The 20,216-nt window shown below is 51.9% G+C and overlaps 1 protein-coding gene across 1 annotated transcript in view; it reads left to right on the top strand.

Annotated features, from left to right (window-relative positions):
- The window catches only part of sec63 (SEC63 homolog, protein translocation regulator), a 58,129-nt gene extending 45,205 nt beyond the window's left edge, over positions 1-12,924 (top strand). The window contains exons 15-19 of the mRNA XM_046299214.1: positions 5,989-6,066; positions 6,216-6,374; positions 7,104-7,330; positions 10,749-10,881; positions 12,705-12,924. Of these exons, the coding sequence (XP_046155170.1) occupies positions 5,989-6,066; positions 6,216-6,374; positions 7,104-7,330; positions 10,749-10,881; positions 12,705-12,842 (735 nt within the window). The 3' untranslated portion in view covers positions 12,843-12,924. The remainder of the gene's footprint in view (positions 1-5,988; positions 6,067-6,215; positions 6,375-7,103; positions 7,331-10,748; positions 10,882-12,704) is intronic.
- The last annotated feature ends 7,292 nt before the right edge of the window (positions 12,925-20,216 follow it).

Raw genomic sequence — 20,216 nt, 5'->3', positions numbered from 1 at the left:
GGATGGATGGATGGATGGAGGGAGGGAGGGTTGGGGTGTAGAGGGAGGGTTGGAGGTGTAGGGAGGGAGGGTTGGATGGATGGATGGAGGGAGGGTTGGATGGATGGATGGATGGAGGGAGGGTTGGATGGATGGAGGGAGGGAGGGAGGGTTGGACGGAGGGAGGGAGGGTTGGACGGAGGGTTGGACGGAGGGTTGGACGGATGGATGGATGGATGGATGGATGGATGGATGGATGGAGGGAGGGTTGGATGGATGGAGGGAGGGAGGGTTGGATGGATGGAGGGAGGGAGGGTTGGATGGATGGAGGGTTGGAGGTGTAGAGGGAGGGTTGGATGGAGGGAGGGTTGGATGGATGGATGGAGGGAGGGAGGGTTGGATGGATGGAGGGAGGGAGGGTTGGAGGGAGGGAGGGAGGGTTGGAGGGAGGGATGGATGGATGGAGGGAGGGATGGATGGATGGAGGGAGGGTTGGATTGATGGAGGGAGGGAGGGTTGAATGGATGGAGGGTTGGAGGGAGGGTTGAATGGATGGAGGGTGGGAGGGGGAGGGAGGGGGAGGGTTGGAGGGAGGGAGGGTGGGAGGGTTGGACGGATGGACGGACGGATGGATGGACGGATGGACGGATGGATGGATGGATGGAGGGAGGGTTGGATGGATGGAGGGATGGGGAGGGAGGGTTGGATGGATGGAGGGAGGGAGGGTTGGATGGACGGAGGGAGGGAGGGAGGGGTAGAGGGAGGGTTGGATGGATGGAGGGAGGGTTGGATGGATGGAGGGAGGGAGGGTTGGATGGATGGAGGGAGGGAGGGTTGGATGGACAGAGGGAGGGTTGGATGGGCGGAGGGAGGGTAGAGGGAGGGTTGGAGGTGTAGAGGGAGGGTTGGATGGATGGAGGGAGGGTTGGAGGGATGGATGGAGGGAGGGAGGGTTGGATGGAGAGAGGGTTGGATGGATGGATGGAGGGAGGGGTGGAGAGGGAGGGGGGTTGGAGGTGTAGATGGAGGGAGGGTTGGATGGATGGAGGGAGGGTTGGATGGACGGATGGATGGATGGAGGGAGGGTTGAATGGAGGGAGGGTTGGATGGATGGAGGGAGGGAGGGTTGGAGGGTGGGAGGGTTGGAGGGAGGGAGGGGAGGGAGGGATGGATGGATGGAGGGAGGGTTGGATGGATGGAGGGAGGGAGGGTTGAATGGATGGAGGGTTGGAGGGAGGGTTGAATGGATGGAGGGTGGGAGGGTTGGAGGGAGGGAGGGAGGGTTGGAGGGAGGGAGGGTTGGGGATGGATGGACGGATGGATGGATGGATGGATGGATGGATGGATGGATGGATGGATGGATGGAGGGAGGGTTGGATGGATGGAGGGAGGGAGGGTTGGATGGACGGAGGGAGGGAGGGAGGGAGGGGTAGAGGGAGGGTTGGAGGTGTAGAGGGAGGGTTGGATGGATGGAGGGAGGGTTGGATGGATGGAGGGAGGAGGGAGGGTTGGATGGATGGAGGGAGGGAGGGTGGGAGGGTTGGAGGGAGGGAGGGAGGGAGGGTTGGAGGGAGGGATGGATGGATGGAGGGAGGGTTGGATTGATGGAGGGAGGGAGGGTTGAATGGATGGAGGGTTGAATGGATGGAGGGTTGAATGGATGGAGGGTGGGAGGGTTGGAGGGAGGGAGGGAGGGTTGGAGGGAGGGAGGGTGGGTTGGATGGAGGGAGGGTTGGATGGATGGAGGGAGGGGAGGGTTGTTTGGATGGTTGGATGGAGGGAGGGTTGGTTGGAGGGAGGGTTGGTTGGAGGGAGGGTTGGTTGGAGGGAGGGTTGGATGGATGGAGGGTTGGAGGGAGGGAGGGATGGTTGGAGGGAGGGAGGGTTGGTTGGAGGGAGGGAGGGAGGGTCGGACGGACGGAGGGTTGGACGGACGGAGGGAGGGTCGGACGGACGGAGGGAGGGTTGGACGGACGGACGGAGGGAGGGTTGGACGGACGGACGGAGGGAGGGTTGGACGGACGGACGGAGGGAGGGTTGGACGGACGGACGGAGGGAGGGTTGGACGGACGGAGGGAGGGTTGGACGGACGGACGGAGGGAGGGTTGGACGGACGGACGGAGGGAGGGTTGGACGGAGGGTTGGACGGACGGAGGGAGGGTTGGACGGAGGGTTGGACGGACGGAGGGAGGGTTGGACGGACGGAGGGAGGGTTGGACGGACGGAGGGAGGGTTGGACGGACGGAGGGAGGGTTGGACGGACGGAGGGAGGGTTGGACGGACGGAGGGACGGACGGAGGGAGGGTTGGACGGAGGGAGGGACGGAGGGTTGGTTGGACGGACGGAGGGTTGGTTGGACGGACGGAGGGTTGGTTGGACGGACGGAGGGAGGGTTGGACGGACGGAGGGAGGGTTGGACGGACGGAGGGAGGGTTGGACGGAGGGAGGGAGGGTTGGATGGGAGGGAGGGTTGGATGGAGGGTTGGACGGATGGATTGAGGGATAGATGGATGGAGGGAGGGAGGGAGGGTTGGATGGACGGAGGGAGGGAGGGGTAGAGGGAGGGTTGGAGGTGTAGAAGGAGGGTTGGATGGATGGAGGGAGGGTTGGAGGTGTAGAGGGAGGGTTGGATGGATGGAGGGAGGGAGGGTTGGATGGATGGAGGGAGGAGGGAGGGTTGGATGGAGGGAGGGTTGGAGGGAGGGAGGGTTGAATGGATGGAGGGTGGGAGGGTTGGAGGGAGGGTTGGATGGATGGAGGGAGGGTTGGATTGATGGAGGGAGGGAGGGTTGAATGGATGGAGGGTTGGAGGGAGGGTTGAATGGATGGAGGGTGGGAGGGTTGGATGGAGGGAGGGTTGGATGGAGGGAGGGAGGGTTGGATGGAGGGAGGGAGGGTTGGATGGATGGATGGAGGGAGGGAGGGTTGTTTGGATGGTTGGATGGAGGGAGGGAGGGTTGGTTGGAGGGAGGGAGGGTTGGAGGGAGGGAGGGTTGGTTGGATGGAGGGTTGGAGGGAGGGTTGTTTGGATGGTTGGAGGGAGGGAGGGTTGGTTGGAGGGAGGGAGGGAGGGTTGGTTGGTTGGTTGGTTGGTTGGAGGGAGGGAGGGAGGGAGGGTTGGAGGGAGGGTTGGTTGGTTGGAGGGAGGGTTGGATGGATGGAGGGTTGGATGGAGGGAGGGATGGAGGGAGGGAGGGATGGATGGAGGGAGGGAGGGTTGGATGGATGGAGGGAGGGAGGGAGGGTTGGATGGACAGAGGGAGGGTTGGATGGGCGGAGGGAGGGGTAGAGGGAGGGTTGGAGGTGTAGAGGGAGGGTTGGATGGATGGAGGGAGGGTTGGATGGATGGATGGAGGGTTGGAGGGATGGATGGAGAGAGGGTTGGATGGATGGAGGGAGGGAGGGAGGGTTGGAGGGATGGATGGAGGGAGGGAGGGGGTAGAGGGAGGGTTGGAGGTGTAGATGGAGGGAGGGTTGGATGGATGGAGGGAGGGTTGGATGGACGGATGGATGGATGGAGGGAGGGTTGAATGGAGGGAAGGAGGGAGGGAGGGTTGGAGGGATGGATGGAGGGTTGGATGGAGGGAGGGAGGGTTGGATGAATGGAGGGTTGGATGGATGGATGGAGGGAGGGAGGGAGGGTTGGATGGAGAGAGGGTTGGATGGATGGAGGGAGGGAGGGAGGGTTGGATGGATGGATGGAGGGAGGGAGGGGTAGAGGGAGGGTTGGAGGTGTAGATGGAGGGAGGGTTGGATGGAGGGAGGGTTGGATGGACGGATGGATGGATGGAGGGAGGGTTGAATGGAGGGAGGGTTGGATGGATGGAGGGAGGGAGGGAGGGTTGGAGGGATGGATGGAGGGAGGGAGGGTTGGATGGATTGAGGGAGTGTTGGATGGGGGATGGAGGGAGGGAGGGAGGGTTGTTTGGATGGTTGGATGGAGGGAGGGGGAGGGAGGGAGGGAGGGTTGGTTGGTTGGTTGGAGGGAGGGAGGGAGGGAGGGTTGGATGGATGGAGGGAGGGTTGGATGGATGGATGGAGGGAGGGTTGGATGGATGGATGGATGGAGGGTTGGATGGATGGAGGGAGGGTTGGTCGGGAGGGAGGGTTGGTCGGAGGGAGGGGGTTGGTCGGAGGGAGGGAGGTTTGGATGGAGGGAGGGTTGGAGGGAGGGTTGGATGGATGGAGGGTGGGAGGGAGGGTTGGATGGAGGGAGGGTTGGAGGGAGGGAGGGTTGGAGGGAGGGAGGGAGGGAGGGAGGGTTGGTCGGAGGGAGGGATGGATGGAGGGAGGGATGGATGGAGGGAGGGTTGGTTGGAGGGAGGGTTGGATGGAGGGAGGGTTGGAGGGATGGAGGGAGTGATGGATGGAGGGAGGGTTGGAGGGATGGAGGGAGGGTTGGATGGATGGATGGAGGGAGGGTTGGATGGATGGAGGGAGGGTTGGTCGGGAGGGAGGGTTGGTCGGAGGGAGGGAGGGAGGGTTGGATGGAGGGAGGGTTGGAGGGAGGGTTGGATGGATGGAGGGTGGGAGGGAGGGTTGGATGGAGGGAGGGTTGGAGGGAGGGAGGGTTGGTCGGAGGGAGGGATGGAGGGAGGGAGGGTTGGTTGGAGGGAGGGTTGGAGGGTTGGATGGAGGGAGGGTTGGAGGGATGGAGGGAGGGATGGATGGAGGGAGGGTTGGAGGATGGATGGAGGGAGGGTTGGATGGATTGAGGGAGGGTTGGATGGATTGAGGGAGGGAGGGTTGGATGGAGGGAGGGAGGGTTGGATGGAGGGATGGATGGAGGGAGGGTTGGATGGATGGAGGGAGGGTTGGATGGATGGAGGGAGGGTTGGATGGATGGAGGGAGGGAGGGATGGAGGGAGGGAGGGATGGAGGGAGGGAGGGAGGGTTGGTCGGAGGGAAGGGGAGGGTTGGAGGGAGGGAGGGAGGGGTGGATGGAGGGAGGGATGGATGGAGGGAGTGTTGGGAGGGAGGGATGGATGGAGGGAGTGTTGGGAGGGATGGATGGAGGGAGGGAGGGAGGGAGGGATGGTTGGATGGAGGGAGGGTTGGATGGAGGGAGGGTTGGATGGATGGTTGGATGGATGGATGGAGGGAGGGTTGGATGGAGGGATGGATGGAGGGATGGATGGAATTAATCTGTTATTCGATGTGTTTGGATGGTCTAATAGCAATAAAGCCACATTTTTAAATGTTTAACAAATATTAGTTTTTTTTTTATATACTTCAAGGAGTCTTAAAATTCCAAATCAAATAGTTGAATGAAGTGTGTGACCTTCTAAAAACAATTCTATACAGTCTCTCTCTCTCTCTCTCTCTCTCTCTGTGTGTGTGTCTCTGTCTCTCTCTTTGTCCCTCTCTCTCTGTCTGTGTGTGTCGCGCTCTCTCTCTCTGTGTGTGTGTCTCTCTGTGTGTGTGTCTCTCTGTGTGTGTGTCTCTCTGTGTGTGTGTCTCTCTGTGTGTGTGTCTCTCTGTGTGTGTCTCTCTCTGTGTGTGTCTCTCTCTGTGTGTGTCTCTCTCTGTGTGTGTCTCTCTCTGTGTGTGTCTCTCTCTGTGTGTCTCTCTCGCTCTCGCTTGCTCTCTCTCTTGCTCTCTCTCTCTCTTGCTCTCTCTCTCTCTCGCTCTCTCGCTCTCTCTCTCTCTCTCTCTTGCTCTCTCGCTCTCTCTCTCGCTCTCTCTCTCGCTCTCTCTCTCTCTTCTCTCTCTCTCTCTCTCTCTCTCTCTCTCTCTCTCTCTCTCTCTCTCTCTCTCTCTCTCTCTCTCTCTCTCTCTCTCTCTCTGTCTGTGTGTCTCTGTCTCTGTGTGTGTGTGTGTGTGTCTCTCTCTCTGTGTGTGTCTCTGTGTGTGTGTGTGTCTCTCTCTCTCTCTCTGTCTCTCTCTCTCTGTCTCTTTGTCTCTGTCTGTTTCTCTGTCTCTCTCTGTCTCTCTTGTCTCTCTTTGTCTCTCTGTCTGTCTCTCTCTCTCTCTCTCTCTCTCTGTGTCTCTGTCTCTCTGTGTGTGTAGGAGGTGTTTGAGAAGGAGCAGAATGTGACACCGTGTCTCGGAGTCGGAGAGGAAGCCAGTACAGAGGATGCTGTCGCGGTACACACCTGACGACACACACACACACATTAGACAACGACTGATAACACAACGACTGATAACACAACGACTGATAACACAACGACTGATAACACAACGACTGATAACACAACGACTGATAACACATAACTTGACCTGTTTGTGTGCAGCAGGGGGACGTCAGTAAAACCAAAGCCAAGGTGTGGCAGAACAAGACGAAAGCAGCCAAGAAAACCAAGCAGTCAAAGAAGAAGAAACTCACCAAGAAGAAGCCCCTCCCACTGCCAGCAGCCAAGGCCAAACAGGCCAATGGGAGCGTGTCAGGAAGTGTAAGCAGCCAATCAGAGAGTTAATTCAAGTGGATTGTTCTGTTTTAATGAAGTCATCTGAACTTCTTTCACTGCCAGTGCCAGTCCTGGAGTCAAATACCATTTACACTATTTCAGTTTCTTTGAATAAAAACATTTCCTAGTAGTTTGGAATTATAAAGGAAGTGGTTCGAGCCCTGAATGCAGATTTTGGCTTACAGCCGTTGTGTATCAGAACTCGTTCCACGTCTGACAAATTTTCTCAGTCTTTGAATCGCGTTACCAGTTTACAATAGCAGAAGGTTCTCGAGGGTTTGGACCACATGGCCAATATACTCCACGGATAAAGGCTGAGTCCAGGCACTCTGCGACGCGTAATGCGCAAGAACAACCCTTAGCTGTGGTATTTTGTCCGTATACCCTCTCGGGCGTGTATTTAAACACAGTTGTGTTTTTTATTTATTTTTAACACGGGTATTTAAATACTCATTATGCATTTGAGCCGAGGTCTGTTTGGTCGTTGGGTTATTTTAAATATGTAAAAAAAATATATACAAAAAATACTAGTATTTTATATCTTAGTATTTTAGTAGTATTTTTAAAATTGATATCAACTAGTAGTTGATTCAGCCACATTATTTGAAAAAAAAACAACTAAAAAATACTTTAAAATGCATATGCATTTAAACCCAGGTCTGGTGGAAAACTAACCAATCCGTGTTGAGTTTATGGATGCCTGTTTGTGTTTAGGAGGTGGTTGCCGTGGCGAAGGAAGATGAGGAGGACAGGTCAGACAAAGGCAGTGAATCAGAGGAGGGCAACAAAGATTCTCCGAGCGAGAGAGATGAGGAGAGTGACAAGCAGAGCGACACGGAGCAGGATGAGATCGCCGGGGACGACGAGGAGGTCAGCCCCTGTGTGTGTGTGTGTGTGTGCGTGTGCATGTGCGCGCGCATAAAACTCCCCCGAACACATGGGTAACTCCAGTCCTGGGAGGTGTCACACCTTTGCTCCGGCTAACACACCTGACTCCAGTAATCAACGAATCCGGATGTAGAATGTAATTAGGTTAATCAGGTGTGTTTGCTAGCGATGGGGGTGTGAACCACTCCGGCCCCAGAGGACTGCAGTTACCCATCTCTGAAGTCGAACATCACCGATTCACGCTGTCGGGAGTAGAGGATGTAGTATACACTTCAGGAGAAAAGACCTGTGTGTGTATAGATCAGGGCTCCTCCAACCGTTCCTGGGCGCAGTATCTCTCCAGGAACAGGGTTGGAGTTAAAACCTACAGGAGGGTCTCTCTCTAGGAACAGGGTTGGAGTTAAAACCTCCAGGAGGGTCTCTCTCCAGGAACAGGGTTGGAGTTAAAACCTACAGGAGGGTCTCTCTAGGAACAGGGTTGGAGTTAAAACCTCCAGGAGGGTCTCTCTCCAGGAACAGGGTTGGAGTGTAAACCTACAGGAGGGTAGCTCTCCAGGAACAGGGTTGGAGTTAAAACCTACAGGAGGGTCTCTCTAGGAACAGGGTTGGAGTTAAAACCTCGAGGAGGGTCTCTCTCCAGGAACAGGGTTGGAGTTAAAACCTACAGGAGGGTCTCTCTAGGAACAGGGTTGGAGTTAAAACCTCCAGGAAGGTCTCTCTCCAGGAACAGGGTTGGAGTTAAAACCTACAGGAGGGTCTCTCTCCAGGAACAGGGTTGGAGTTAAAACCTACAGGAGGGTCTCTCTCCAGGATCAGGGTTGGAGTTAAAACCTACAGGAGGGTCTCTCTCCAGGAACAGGGTTGGAGTTAAAACCTACAGGAGGGTCTCTCTCCAGGATCAGGGTTGGAGTTAAAACCTACAGGAGGGTCTCTCTCCAGGATCAGGGTTGGAGTTAAAACCTACAGGAGGGTCTCTCTCCAGGAACAGGGTTGGAGTTAAAACCTACAGGAGGGTCTCTCTCCAGGATCAGGGTTGGAGTTAAAACCTACAGGAGGGTCTCTCTCCAGGATCAGGGTTGGAGTTAAAACCTACAGGAGGGTATCTCTCCAGGAACAGGGTTGGAGTTAAAACCTACAGGAGGGGCTCTCTCCAGGAACAGGGTTGGAGTGTAAACCTACAGGAGGGCAGCTCTCCAGGAACAGGGTTGGAGTGTAAACCTACAGGAGGGTAGCTCTCCAGGAACAGGGTTGGAGTTAAAACCTACAGGAGGGCAGCTCTCCAGGAACAGGGTTGGAGTGTAAACCTACAGGAGGGTAGCTCTCCAGGAACAGGGTTGGAGTTAAAACCTACAGGAGGGTAGCTCTCCAGGAACAGGGTTGGAGTGTAAACCTACAGGAGGGTCTCTCTCCAGGAACAGGGTTGGAGTGTAAACCTACAGGAGGGTCTCTCTCCAGGAACAGGGTTGGAGTGTAAAACCTACAGGAGGGTCTCTCTCCAGGAACAGGGTTGGAGTGTAAACCTACAGGAGGGTCTCTCTCCAGGAACAGGGTTGGAGTGTAAACCTACAGGAGGGTCTCTCTCCAGGAACAGGGTTGGAGTTAAAACCTACAGGAGGGTGGCTCTCCAGGAACAGGGTTGGAGTGTAAACCTACAGGAGGGTCTCTCTCCTGGAACAGGGTTGGAGTGTAAACCTACAGGAGGGTCTCTCTCCAGGAACAGGGTTGGAGTGTAAACCTACAGGAGGGTCTCTCTCCAGGAACAGGGTTGGAGTGTAAACCTACAGGAGGGTCTCTCTCCAGGAACAGGGTTGGAGTGTAAACCTACAGGAGGGTAGCTCTCCAGGAACAGGGTTGGAGTTAAAACCTACAGGAGGGTCTCTCTCCAGGAACAGGGTCGGAGTGTAAACCTACAGGAGGGTCTCTCTCCAGGAACAGGGTCGGAGTGTAAAACCTACAGGAAGGTCTCTCTCCAGGAACAGGGTTGGAGTTAAAACCTACAGGAGGGTCTCTCTCCAGGAACAGGGTTGGAGTTAAAACCTACAGGAGGGTCTCTCTCCAGGAACAGGGTTTGAACAGGGTTGGAGTTAAAACCTACAGGAGGGTAGCTCTCCAGGAACAGGGTTGGAGTGTAAACCTACAGGAGGGTAGCTCTCCAGGAACAGGGTTTGAATCAGTGGTTAGAGTTAAAACCTACAGGAGGGTAGCTCTCCCCCAGGGTGGGAGGCTCTGCAGCAGAGTGTCCAGCTCCAGGACAGGGCGCTGTTGGAGACCACAGGAAGGTGACCCACCCCTGGTCTACAGCCTGTAAACCCAGAGGAGAAACATGAGTGGTGGTGGCTCTACATCGCTGACCGCAAGGACCAGACTTAGTCTCCATGCCATACAGGACGTCTGCACACTCCAGAACAGGGAGGAGTGTAAACCTACAGGAGGGTAGCTCTCCAGGAACAGGGTTGAGTTAAAACCTACAGGAGGGTCTCTCTCCAGGAACAGGGTTGGAGTGTAAACCTACAGGAGGGTCTGTGTCCAGGAACAGGTGTGTGTGTAAAACCCAGGAAGGTCTGTCTCCAGGAACAGGGTGTGTGTGTAAAACCTACAGGAGGGTCTGTGTCCAGGAACAGGGTTGTAGTTAAAACCTACAGGTGGTGTCTCTCCAGGAACAGGGTTTGAACAGGGTTGGAGTTGGCCAGGTGTGTAGCTCTCCAGGAACAGGGTTGGAGTGTAAACCTACAGGAGGGTAGCTCTCCAGGAACAGGGTTGGAGATCAGTGGTATAGACTATGTGTGTCCCCCCAGGTGTGGGAGGCTCTGCAGCAGAGTGTCCAGCGAAGTGTGAGAGGGCGCTGTTGGAGACCAAGTCTGGTGGCCTGTGTCTGTGGCCTGTGTGTGTGGCCTGTGTGTGTGGCCTGTGTGCAGAGGAGAAACCTGTGTGTGGCTGGCGCTGACCGCAAGGACCAGACTCTAGTCTCCATGTTGTCTGCACACTCAGAGTGTTGTGGTGTGTTGAGAGGGTGGTGTGTGTGTGTTGTGTGTGTGTTGTGTGTGTGTTGCCTGTGTGTGTTGTGTGTGTGTTGCCTGTGTGTGTTGTGTGTGTGTTGCCTGTGTGTGTTGTGTGTGTGTTGCCTGTGTGTGTTGCCTGTGTGTGTTGCCTGTGTGTGTTGCCTGTGTGTGTTGCCTGTGTGTGTTGCCTGTGTGTGTTGCCTGTGTGTGTTGCCTGTGTGTGTTGCCTGTGTGTAGTATGACGCTCAACAGTTTCCCCAGTGTGTATCAATAATTGGTCCACCACCCAACGGACATCCAGACAACTTGACACAACTGTGGGAATCATTGGAGTCAACATGGGACCAGCAGCACTGTGGAAACGCTTTCTACACCTTGTAGAGTCCATGACCCTGACTGATTGAGGCTGTTCTGAGGGTGGGGGTGGGGTGGGGGGCACTTGAATATTAGGAAGGTGTTCTTAATGTTTTGTATACTCGGGTGTGTTCTCATTCCGACAGGTGGAGCTGAAGTTTCCAGCTCCCTCTAAAACGGGGAACTACCAGTACTCTGTCATCCTCCGCTCAGACTCTTACCTGGGTCTGGACCAGATCAGACCCCTCAAGGTGAGACCTTACAACTCACGTGTGTCTGTGTGTATTAGAAACTAAAATGTTTAGTACGTGAGAATAGGCATTGGTCTGAAGCTGAAAGAGAATGTTTTCACATGATGTTTTACAGCACCACAATGCCTGGTCCACCCATGTTTTACAGCACCACAATGCCTGTTCCACCCATGTTTTACAGCACCACAATGCCTGGTCCACCCGTGTTTTACAGCACCACAATGCCTGGTCCACCCATGTTTTACAGCACCACAATGCCTGGTCCACCCATGTTTTACAGCACCACAATGCCTGGTCCACCCGTGTTTTACAGCACCACAATGCCATGTTTTACAGCACCACAATGCCTGTTCCACCCATGTTTTACAGCACCACAATGCCTGGTCCACCCATGTTTTACAGCACCACAATGCCTGGTCCACCCGTGTTTTACAGCACCACAATGCCTGGTCCACCCGTGTTTTACAGCACCACAATGCCTGGTCCACCCGTGTTTTACAGCACCACAATGCCTGGTCCACCCGTGTTTTACAGCACCACAATGCCATGTTTTACAGCACCACAATGCCTGGTCCACCCGTGTTTTACAGCACCACAATGCCGTGTTTTACAGCACCACAATGCCATGTTTTACAGCACCACAATGCCATGTTTTACAGCACCACAATGCCATGTTTTACAGCACCACAATGCCATGTTTTACAGCACCACAATGCCTGGTCCACCCGTGTTTTACAGCACCACAATGCCATGTTTTACAGCACCACAATGCCATGTTTTACAGCACCACAATGCCATGTTTTACAGCACCACAATGCCATGTTTTACAGCACCACAATGCCATGTTTTACAGCACCACAATGCCATGTTTTACAGCAGGATTTATGTTGATATTGTACTTCAGTCTAAGTGGTCTAAACTGTGTGTTTTAACTATATATATTAACTATATATATTTTAACTGTGTGTTGTAACTATATATTGTAACTGTGTGTTTTAACTATATATATTAACTATATATATTTTAACTGTGTGTTGTAACTATATATTGTAACTTTGTTTTAACTATATATATTAACTATATATATTTTAACTGTGTGTTGTAACTATATATTGTAACTGTGTGTTGTAACTATATATTGTAACTGTGTGTTGTAACTATATATTGTAACTGTGTGTTGTAACTATATATTGTAACTGTGTGTTGTAACTAATATATTTTAACTGTGTGTTGTAACTATATATTGTAACTGTGTGTTGTAACTATATATTGTAACTGTGTGTTGTAACTATATATTGTAACTGTGTGTTGTAACTATATTGTATTGTAACTATATATTGTAACTGTGTTGTAACTATATATTGTAACTGTGTTGTAACTGTAACTGTAACTGTGTAACTATATATTGTAACTGTGTGTATTTTAACTGTGTGTTGTAACTATATATTGTAACTGTGTGTTGTAACTATATATTGTAACTGTGTGTTGTAACTATATATTGTAACTGTGTGTTGTAACTATATATTGTAACTGTGTGTTGTAACTATATATTGTAACTGTGTGTTGTAACTATATATTGTAACTGTGTGTTGTAACTATATATTGTAACTGTGTATTGTAACTGTGTTGTAACTATGTATTGTAACTGTGTGTAACTGTGTGTATTGTAACTGTGTGTATTGTAACTGTGTGTATTGTAACTGTGTGTATTGTAACTGTGTGTATTGTAACTGTGTGTTGTAACTGTGTATTGTAACTGTGTATTGTAACTGTGTGTAACTGTGTTTTAACTGTGTTTTTTAACTGTGTTTTAACCGTACCAGCTGGAGGTGCACGAGGCCAAGGCGGTGTTGGATAACCACCCCCAGTGGGACATCCCAGAAACGGAGGAGGAAGACGAGGAACAGGAGGACAGTGACGGGATTGAGGAGAGCGAAGAGGAGGATGAAGACAACGACTAAACACACACACAAACACACACAACCACCCCAGGGCAGTTTGTACACACACACAACCACCCCAGGGCAGTTTGTACACACACACCCATACTGACATGGACTGTGGACCTCACTATGGCCCCGCCCCACACATCCTTTTCTACAGAAACCTAGACTGGGTCATGTCCTGACTCTAATGTTCACTTTCACAGGAGAACTGTCAATATATATATCCAGCCCTGTGTGTCTGTGTCTGTCTGAATGAGAGAGTGTGTCTGTGTGTTTGATTGAGAGAGAGTGTGTGTCTGTGTGTTTGATTGACAGAGAGTGTGTGTCTATGTGTTTGATTGACAGAGAGTGTGTGTCTGTGTGTCTGTGTGTTTGATTGAGAGAGAGAGTGTGTGTGTGTGTGTGTTTGATTGAGAGAGAGAGTGTGTGTGTGTGTGTGTTTGATTGAGAGAGTGTGTGTGTGTGTGTGTGTTTGATTAAGAGAGAGAGAGTGTGTGTCTGTGTGTTTGATTAAGAGAGAGAGAGTGTGTGCGTGTGTGTGTTTGATTGAGAGAGAGAGAGTCTGTGTGTTTGATTGAGAGAGAGAGAGAGAGTGTGTGTGTTTGATTAAGAGAGAGAGAGTGTGTGTGTCTGTGTGTTTGATTGAGAGAGAGAGAGAGTATGTGTGTTTGATTAAGAGAGAGAGTGTGTGTGTGTGTGTGTTTGATTGAGAGAGAGTGTGTGTCTGTGTGTTTGATTAAGAGAGAGAGAGTGTGTGTCTGTGTCTGTGTTTGATTAAGAGAGAGAGAGAGAGAGTGTGTGTGTTCCTCTTTCACACTGGTCTAGAGGACTTGTTACCGAGGCTCTGTGTGTAAACATCTTCCCTTATCAAAATAAATATCAGAAATGGACTCAATTGAAATCATGACATTTTTGTATTTGTAGTATAACAGGTTTCACGTAGAAATGCCAGTGTATAGATCTGTAATACTCATTGAAAGCAAGTCTGATATGTGGTAGAAACGTACATATGATATTTCTATGCTTTCTGGATTTAAGCTTCATTTTTATTTTGTCTAATTACTCTAGTGTTTTGTACGCTGGCTTTAAACGGCTAAATATTTAATATTTTTGGTTTTTGAGAAGAGAGTTCACAGCGGTTTTGGGACTGTACATTTAGTCTACACGATAGATTGCTTGTTTTGTCACAAACTGACATTTTAAAGCGGCAGCAATAGACTGGACGACCGGGGAGGGGTGGACTGGACGACCGGGGGAAGGGGTGGACTGGACGACGGGGGAAGGGGTGGACTGGACGACCGGGGGAGGGGGCGGACTGGACGACCGGGGGAGGGGGCGGACTGGACGACCGGGGAGGGGGCGGACCGGACGACCGGGGAGGGGGGCGGACCGGACGACCGGGGAGGGGGCGGACCGGACGACCGGGGAGGGGGCGGACCGGACGACCGGGAGGGGGCGGACCGGACGACCGGGGGAGGGGCGGACCGGACGACCGGGGGAGGGGGCGGACCGGGGAGGGGGCGGACCGGACGACCGGGGGAGGGGGCGGACCAGGGAGGGTGCAGACCGGGTGAGGAGGCGACGGGCCGGACGACCGTGTTTTTACCAACTTGACTTAATTCTAGCGCGTTAGCTGACGAACATCAGGAATCTTATCTATTTGATAATAATATTCTACCTTCTCTAGGATAACTTCCAAAGATAAGTCATTTTCAAGGAGGAGGGGGAGAGGGAGCGAGGGGTGCAGCTTGAGGGGGAATGAGAGAGGACACATTCAGCCACTCAGTGGTCAAAATTAATCAGATTTATGTTTTTTGAACAATCTAACCAGCCGTTCAACAACTGTCGTTCTCGTTTATTTTATTATTTTGTAAATGAACACAGGGCTCAACTGCTCAGCTCTGTGGTCAGAAAAGATAATGTATTTTGTAGTTCTGTTGGGGAGAAAAATACCAATCTCTGGTGGTGAATATCAAGACTTATCGATAATTATTATTATTATTTACATTCGAGTGCAATGCTTCCTGGGAGGGAAGGTTCAATTCAGACTGCTTTCATTACGACGCGCAGTCCCTCGTCGCGACGCGCAGTCCCTCGTCGCGACGCGCAGTCCCTCGTCGCGACGCGCAGTCCCTCGTCGCGACGCGCAGTCCCTCGTCGCGACGCGCAGTCCCTCGTCGCGACGCGCAGTCCCTCGTCGCGACGCGCAGTCCCTCGTCGCGACGCGCAGTCCCTCGTCGCGACGCGCAGTCCCTCGTTGCGGGGAAGGGGCTCCTAGATGCTGATTCCCTCCCTCCCCAATGTCTGAGGTTAGGATTGGGGTAGGGGCTCCTAGATGCTGATTCCCTCCCTCCCCAATGTCTGAGGTTAGGATTGGGGTAGGGGCTCCTAGATGCTGATTCCCTCCCTCCCCCTCCCCAATGTCTGAGGTTAGGATTGGGGTAGGGGCTCCTAGATGCTGATTCCCTCCCTCCCCCTCCCCAATGTCTGAGGTTAGGATTGGGGTAGGGGCTCCTAGATGCTGATTCCCTCCCTCTCCAATGTCTGAGGTTAGGATTGGGGAAGGGGCTCCTAGATGCTGATTCCCTCCCTCTCCAATGTCTGAGGTTAGTATTGGGGAAGAGGAAACTGATACTAGATCTGTACATAAGGGCGCCGCTGACCAACAGGAACTATAATAGATACCAAACACAATAACTATCGGCCCCTTTGGTTTACAAAACGGTCTTTGTAAATTGAAAAACTATATATATTATTTGTATTTTTAAATCATAAATAAAATAACTTTTAAATTAGATGATTCCGTCTGTTATCAAGGGGGTTAATTTTCTCTCTCACAGGACTGTATACACACACACACACAACACACACACACACACACACACACACACACACACACACACACACACACACACACACACACACACACACACACACACACAAGGAATGTAGGAAATCCTTGAGGAGGTGTGGGGGGGGTTTCAACATGCGCGATGACATGGGGGGGTTCAACATGCGCGATGACATGGGGGGGTTCAACATGCGTGATGACTTGGGGGGGGTTTCAACATGCGTGATGACTTGGGGGGGGGGGGGGGGGGTTTCAACATGCGTGATGACTTGGGGGGTTTCAACATGCGTGATGACTTGGGGGGTGTTTCAACATGCGTGATGACTTGGGGGGGGTTTCAACATGCGCGATGACTTGGGGGGTTTCAACATGCGTGATGACTTGGGGGGTTCAACATGCGTGATGACATGGGGGGTTTCAACATGCGCGATGACATGGGGGTTTCAACATGCGCGATGACTTGGGGGTTTCAACATGCGCGATGACTTGGGGGTTCAACATGCGTGATGACTTGGGGGGGGTTTCAACATGCGTGATGACTTGGGGGGGGGGGGTTCAACATGCGCGATGACTTGGGGGGGGGGTTCAACATGCGTGATGACTTGGGGGGGTTCAACATGCGCGATGACTTGGGGGGTTTCAACATGCGCGATGACTTGGGGGGTTTCAACATGCGTGATGACTTGGGGGTTTCAACATGCGCGATGACTTGGGGGGTTTAAACATGCGCGATGACTTGGGGGGGTTTAAACATGCGCGATGACTTGGGGGGGTTTCAACATGCGTGATGACTTGGGGGGGTTTCAACATGCGCGATGACTTGGGGGGGGTTTCAACATGCGCGATGACTTGGGGGTTTCAACATGCGCGATGACTTGGGGGGTTTAAACATGCGCAATGACATGGGGGGTTAAACATGCGCGATGACTTGGGGGGGTTTCGACATGCGCGATGACTGGGGGGGGGGGGGGGGGGGGTTTAAACATGCTCGATGACTTGGGGGTTTCAACATGCGCGATGACTTGGGGGGTTTAAACATGCGTGATGACTTGGGGGTTTCAACATGCGCGATGACTTGGGGGGTTTAAACATGCGCAATGACTTGGGGGTTTCAACATGCGCAATGACTTGGGAGGGGGTTTAAACATGCGCAATGACTTGGGGGAGTTTAAACATGCGCGATGACTTGGGGGGAGTTTAAACATGCGCGATGACTTGGGGGGTGTTTAAACATGCGCGATGACTTGGGGGGGGTTTAAACATGCGCGATGACTTGGGGGGGTTTAAACATGCGCGATGACTTGGGGGGGTTTAAACATGCGCGATGACTTGATGCTCCAGGGCATTTCTTACAGAATACACTTCCTGTTTTTGCAGAACCATAAAGTAGCAGAACACATTCCTTTATGTAGCCCCGGATATGATGTATTCATCATCTGGTGGAGGGACCGGGAGACTAGTCAGGATCGAGGGAAAGATGAACGGAGCAAAGTACAGAGAGATTCTTGATGAAAACCTGCTCCAGAGCGCTCAAGACCTCAGACTGGAGCGAAGGTTCACCTTCCAACAGGACAACGACCCTAAGCACACAATCAAGACAACACAGGAGTGGCTTCGGGACAACTCTGAATGTCCTGAGTGGCCCAGCCAGAGCCCAGACTTGAACCCGATCTAACATCTCTGGAGAGACCTGAAAATAGCTGTGCAGCAACACTCCTCATCCAACCTGACAGAGCTTGAGAGAATCTGCAGAGAAGAATGGGAGAAACTCCCCAAATACAGCATCATACCCGGGGCGGCAGGTAGCCTTTTGGTTAGAGCTTTGGGCTAGGAACCGAAAGGTTGCAAGTTCAAATCCCCATTCTGACAATGTACACATTTTTTATTCTTCCCCTGAACAAGGCAGTTAACCCACTGTTCCCCTGAACAAGGCAGTTAACCCACTGTTCCCCTGAACAAGGCAGTTAACCCACTGTTCCCCTGAACAAGGCAGTTAACCCACTGTTCCCCTGAACAAGGCAGTTAACCCACTGTTCCCCTGAACAAGGCAGTTAACCCACTGTTCCCCTGAACAAGGCAGTTAACCCACTGTTTGAACAAGGCAGTTAACCCACTGTTCCCCTGAACAAGCAGTTAACCCACTGTTCCCCTGAACAAAGTTAACCCACTGTTCCCCTGAACAAGGCAGTTAACCCACTGTTCCCCTGAACAAGGCAGTTAACCCACTGTTCCCTGAACTGAACAGGCAGTTAACCCACTGTTCCCCTGAACAGGCAGTTAACCCACTGTTCCCCTGAACAGGCAGTTAACCCACTGTTCCCCTGAACAAGGCAGTTAACCCACTGTTCCCCTGAACAAGGCAGTTAACCCACTGTTCCCCTGAACAAGGCAGTTAACCCACTGTTCCCAGGCCGTCATTGAAAATAAGAATTTGTTCTTAACTGACTTAACCTCATTAAATAATGGTTAAAAAAAAAAACTCTGGTGTAATCGCTGCCAAAGGTGCTTCAACAAAATACTGAGTAAAGGGTCTGAATGTGATATTTCAGTTTATTTTTGACAAATTAGCGAAAATGTCAAAAAAAAAACGTTTTTGCTTGGTTGTTATGGGGTATTGTGTGTAGATTGATGAGGGGGGGACACACACACAAAATAATACATTTTAGAATAAGGCTGTAACGTAACAAAATGTAGAAATAGTCACAGGGACTGAATACTTCAATGTTGAGTTGTTTATTGTTGTTTTTTAAACTGCAAAATAAAAAAATACTGTTTCTAACACTTGTAAGATTCTACCTCGTATGACTTCAGATTGTGTTGCTTCCGATTAGCAGCACTGTAGCACTGTAGAAACTTACACTCAACTGAACGACTTGATTAGTGTGGTGTTAGCTAGCTACATAGCTGTCTTTGCTGTCTTCGTATCCAAGATAATTGTGTAGTTTAGAGTGTGTTGTCTTAGAGTGATTATCTTAATTTACCGAGGTTAAACAGCTAGCCAACGTCTTCCGAATAGAACTTCGCACTCAACACCCCGGTCGCATTCACAGGTAGTATCACATTTTCATTTAATTTCATTACATTACAACGGTTTGATTTGTTTGATCGTAGCTAGCTACATAGCTAGCTACATAGCCGTCTTTGTATCAAAGATAATTGTGTAGTCTAGAGTGATTTTCTAGGTTAGCTAGCCAGCTATTGTCGTTCTTTTAACGCAACGTAACGTAAACAACACTGCTAGCTAGCCAGCTAGCCCCCGAATAGCAGCACTGCAGAAACTATTACACTCAACGGAATGACTTGATTAGTGTAGTGTCAACAACGCAGCCACTGCCAGCTAGCCTACAAAGTCAACAACGCAGCCACTGCCAGCTAGCCTACTTCAGCAGTACTGTATCATTTTAATCATTTTAGTCAATAAGATTCTTGCTACGTAGCTTAACTTTCTGAACATTCGAGACGTGTAGTCCACTTGTCATTCCAATCTCCTTTGCATTAGCGTAGCCTCTTCTGTAGCCTGTCAACTATGTGTCTGTCTATCTCTGTTCTCTCCTCTCTGCACAGACCATACAAACGCTCCACACCGCGTGGCCGCGGCCACCCTAATCTGGTGGTCCCAGCGCGCACGACCCACGTGGAGTTCCAGGTCTCCGGTAGCCTCTGGAACTGCCGATCTGCGGCCAACAAGGCAGAGTTCATCTCAGCCTATGCCTCCCTCCAGTCCCTCGACTTCTTGGCACTGACGGAAACATGGATCACCACAGACAACACTGCTACTCCTACTGCTCTCTCTTCGTCCGCCCACGTGTTCTCGCACACCCCGAGAGCTTCTGGTCAGTGGGGTGGTGGCACCGGGATCCTCATCTCTCCCAAGTGGTCATTCTCTCTTTCTCCCCTTACCCATCTGTCTATCGCCTCCTTTGAATTCCATGCTGTCACAGTTACCAGCCCTTTCAAGCTTAACATCCTTATCATTTATCGCCCTCCAGGTTCCCTCGGAGAGTTCATCAATGAGCTTGATGCCTTGATAAGCTCCTTTCCTGAGGACGGCTCACCTCTCACAGTTCTGGGCGACTTTAACCTCCCCACGTCTACCTTTGACTCATTCCTCTCTGCCTCCTTCTTTCCACTCCTCTCCTCTTTTGACCTCACCCTCTCACCTTCCCCCCCTACTCACAAGGCAGGCAATACGCTCAACCTCATCTTTACTAGATGCTGTTCTTCCACTAACCTCATTGCAACTCCCCTCCAAGTCTCCGACCACTACCTTGTATCCTTTTCCCTCTCGCTCTCATCCAACACCTCCCACACTGCCCCTACTCGGATGGTATCGCGCCGTCCCAACCTTCGCTCTCTCTCCCCCGCTACTCTCTCCTCTTCCATCCTATCATCTCTTCCCTCCGCTCAAACCTTCTCCAACCAATCTCCTGATTCTGCCTCCTCAACCCTCCTCTCCTCCCTCTCTGCATCCTTTGACTCTCTATGTCCCCTATCCTCCAGGCCGGCTCGGTCCTCCCCTCCCGCTCCGTGGCTCGATG

This window comes from Oncorhynchus gorbuscha, linkage group LG14 (assembly GCF_021184085.1).
Source record: "Oncorhynchus gorbuscha isolate QuinsamMale2020 ecotype Even-year linkage group LG14, OgorEven_v1.0, whole genome shotgun sequence".
In the NCBI taxonomy this organism is placed as follows: domain Eukaryota; kingdom Metazoa; phylum Chordata; class Actinopteri; order Salmoniformes; family Salmonidae; genus Oncorhynchus; species Oncorhynchus gorbuscha.
Note: the sequence above shows the minus strand (reverse complement) of the source record. Positions and strands in the feature narration are given on the sequence as shown.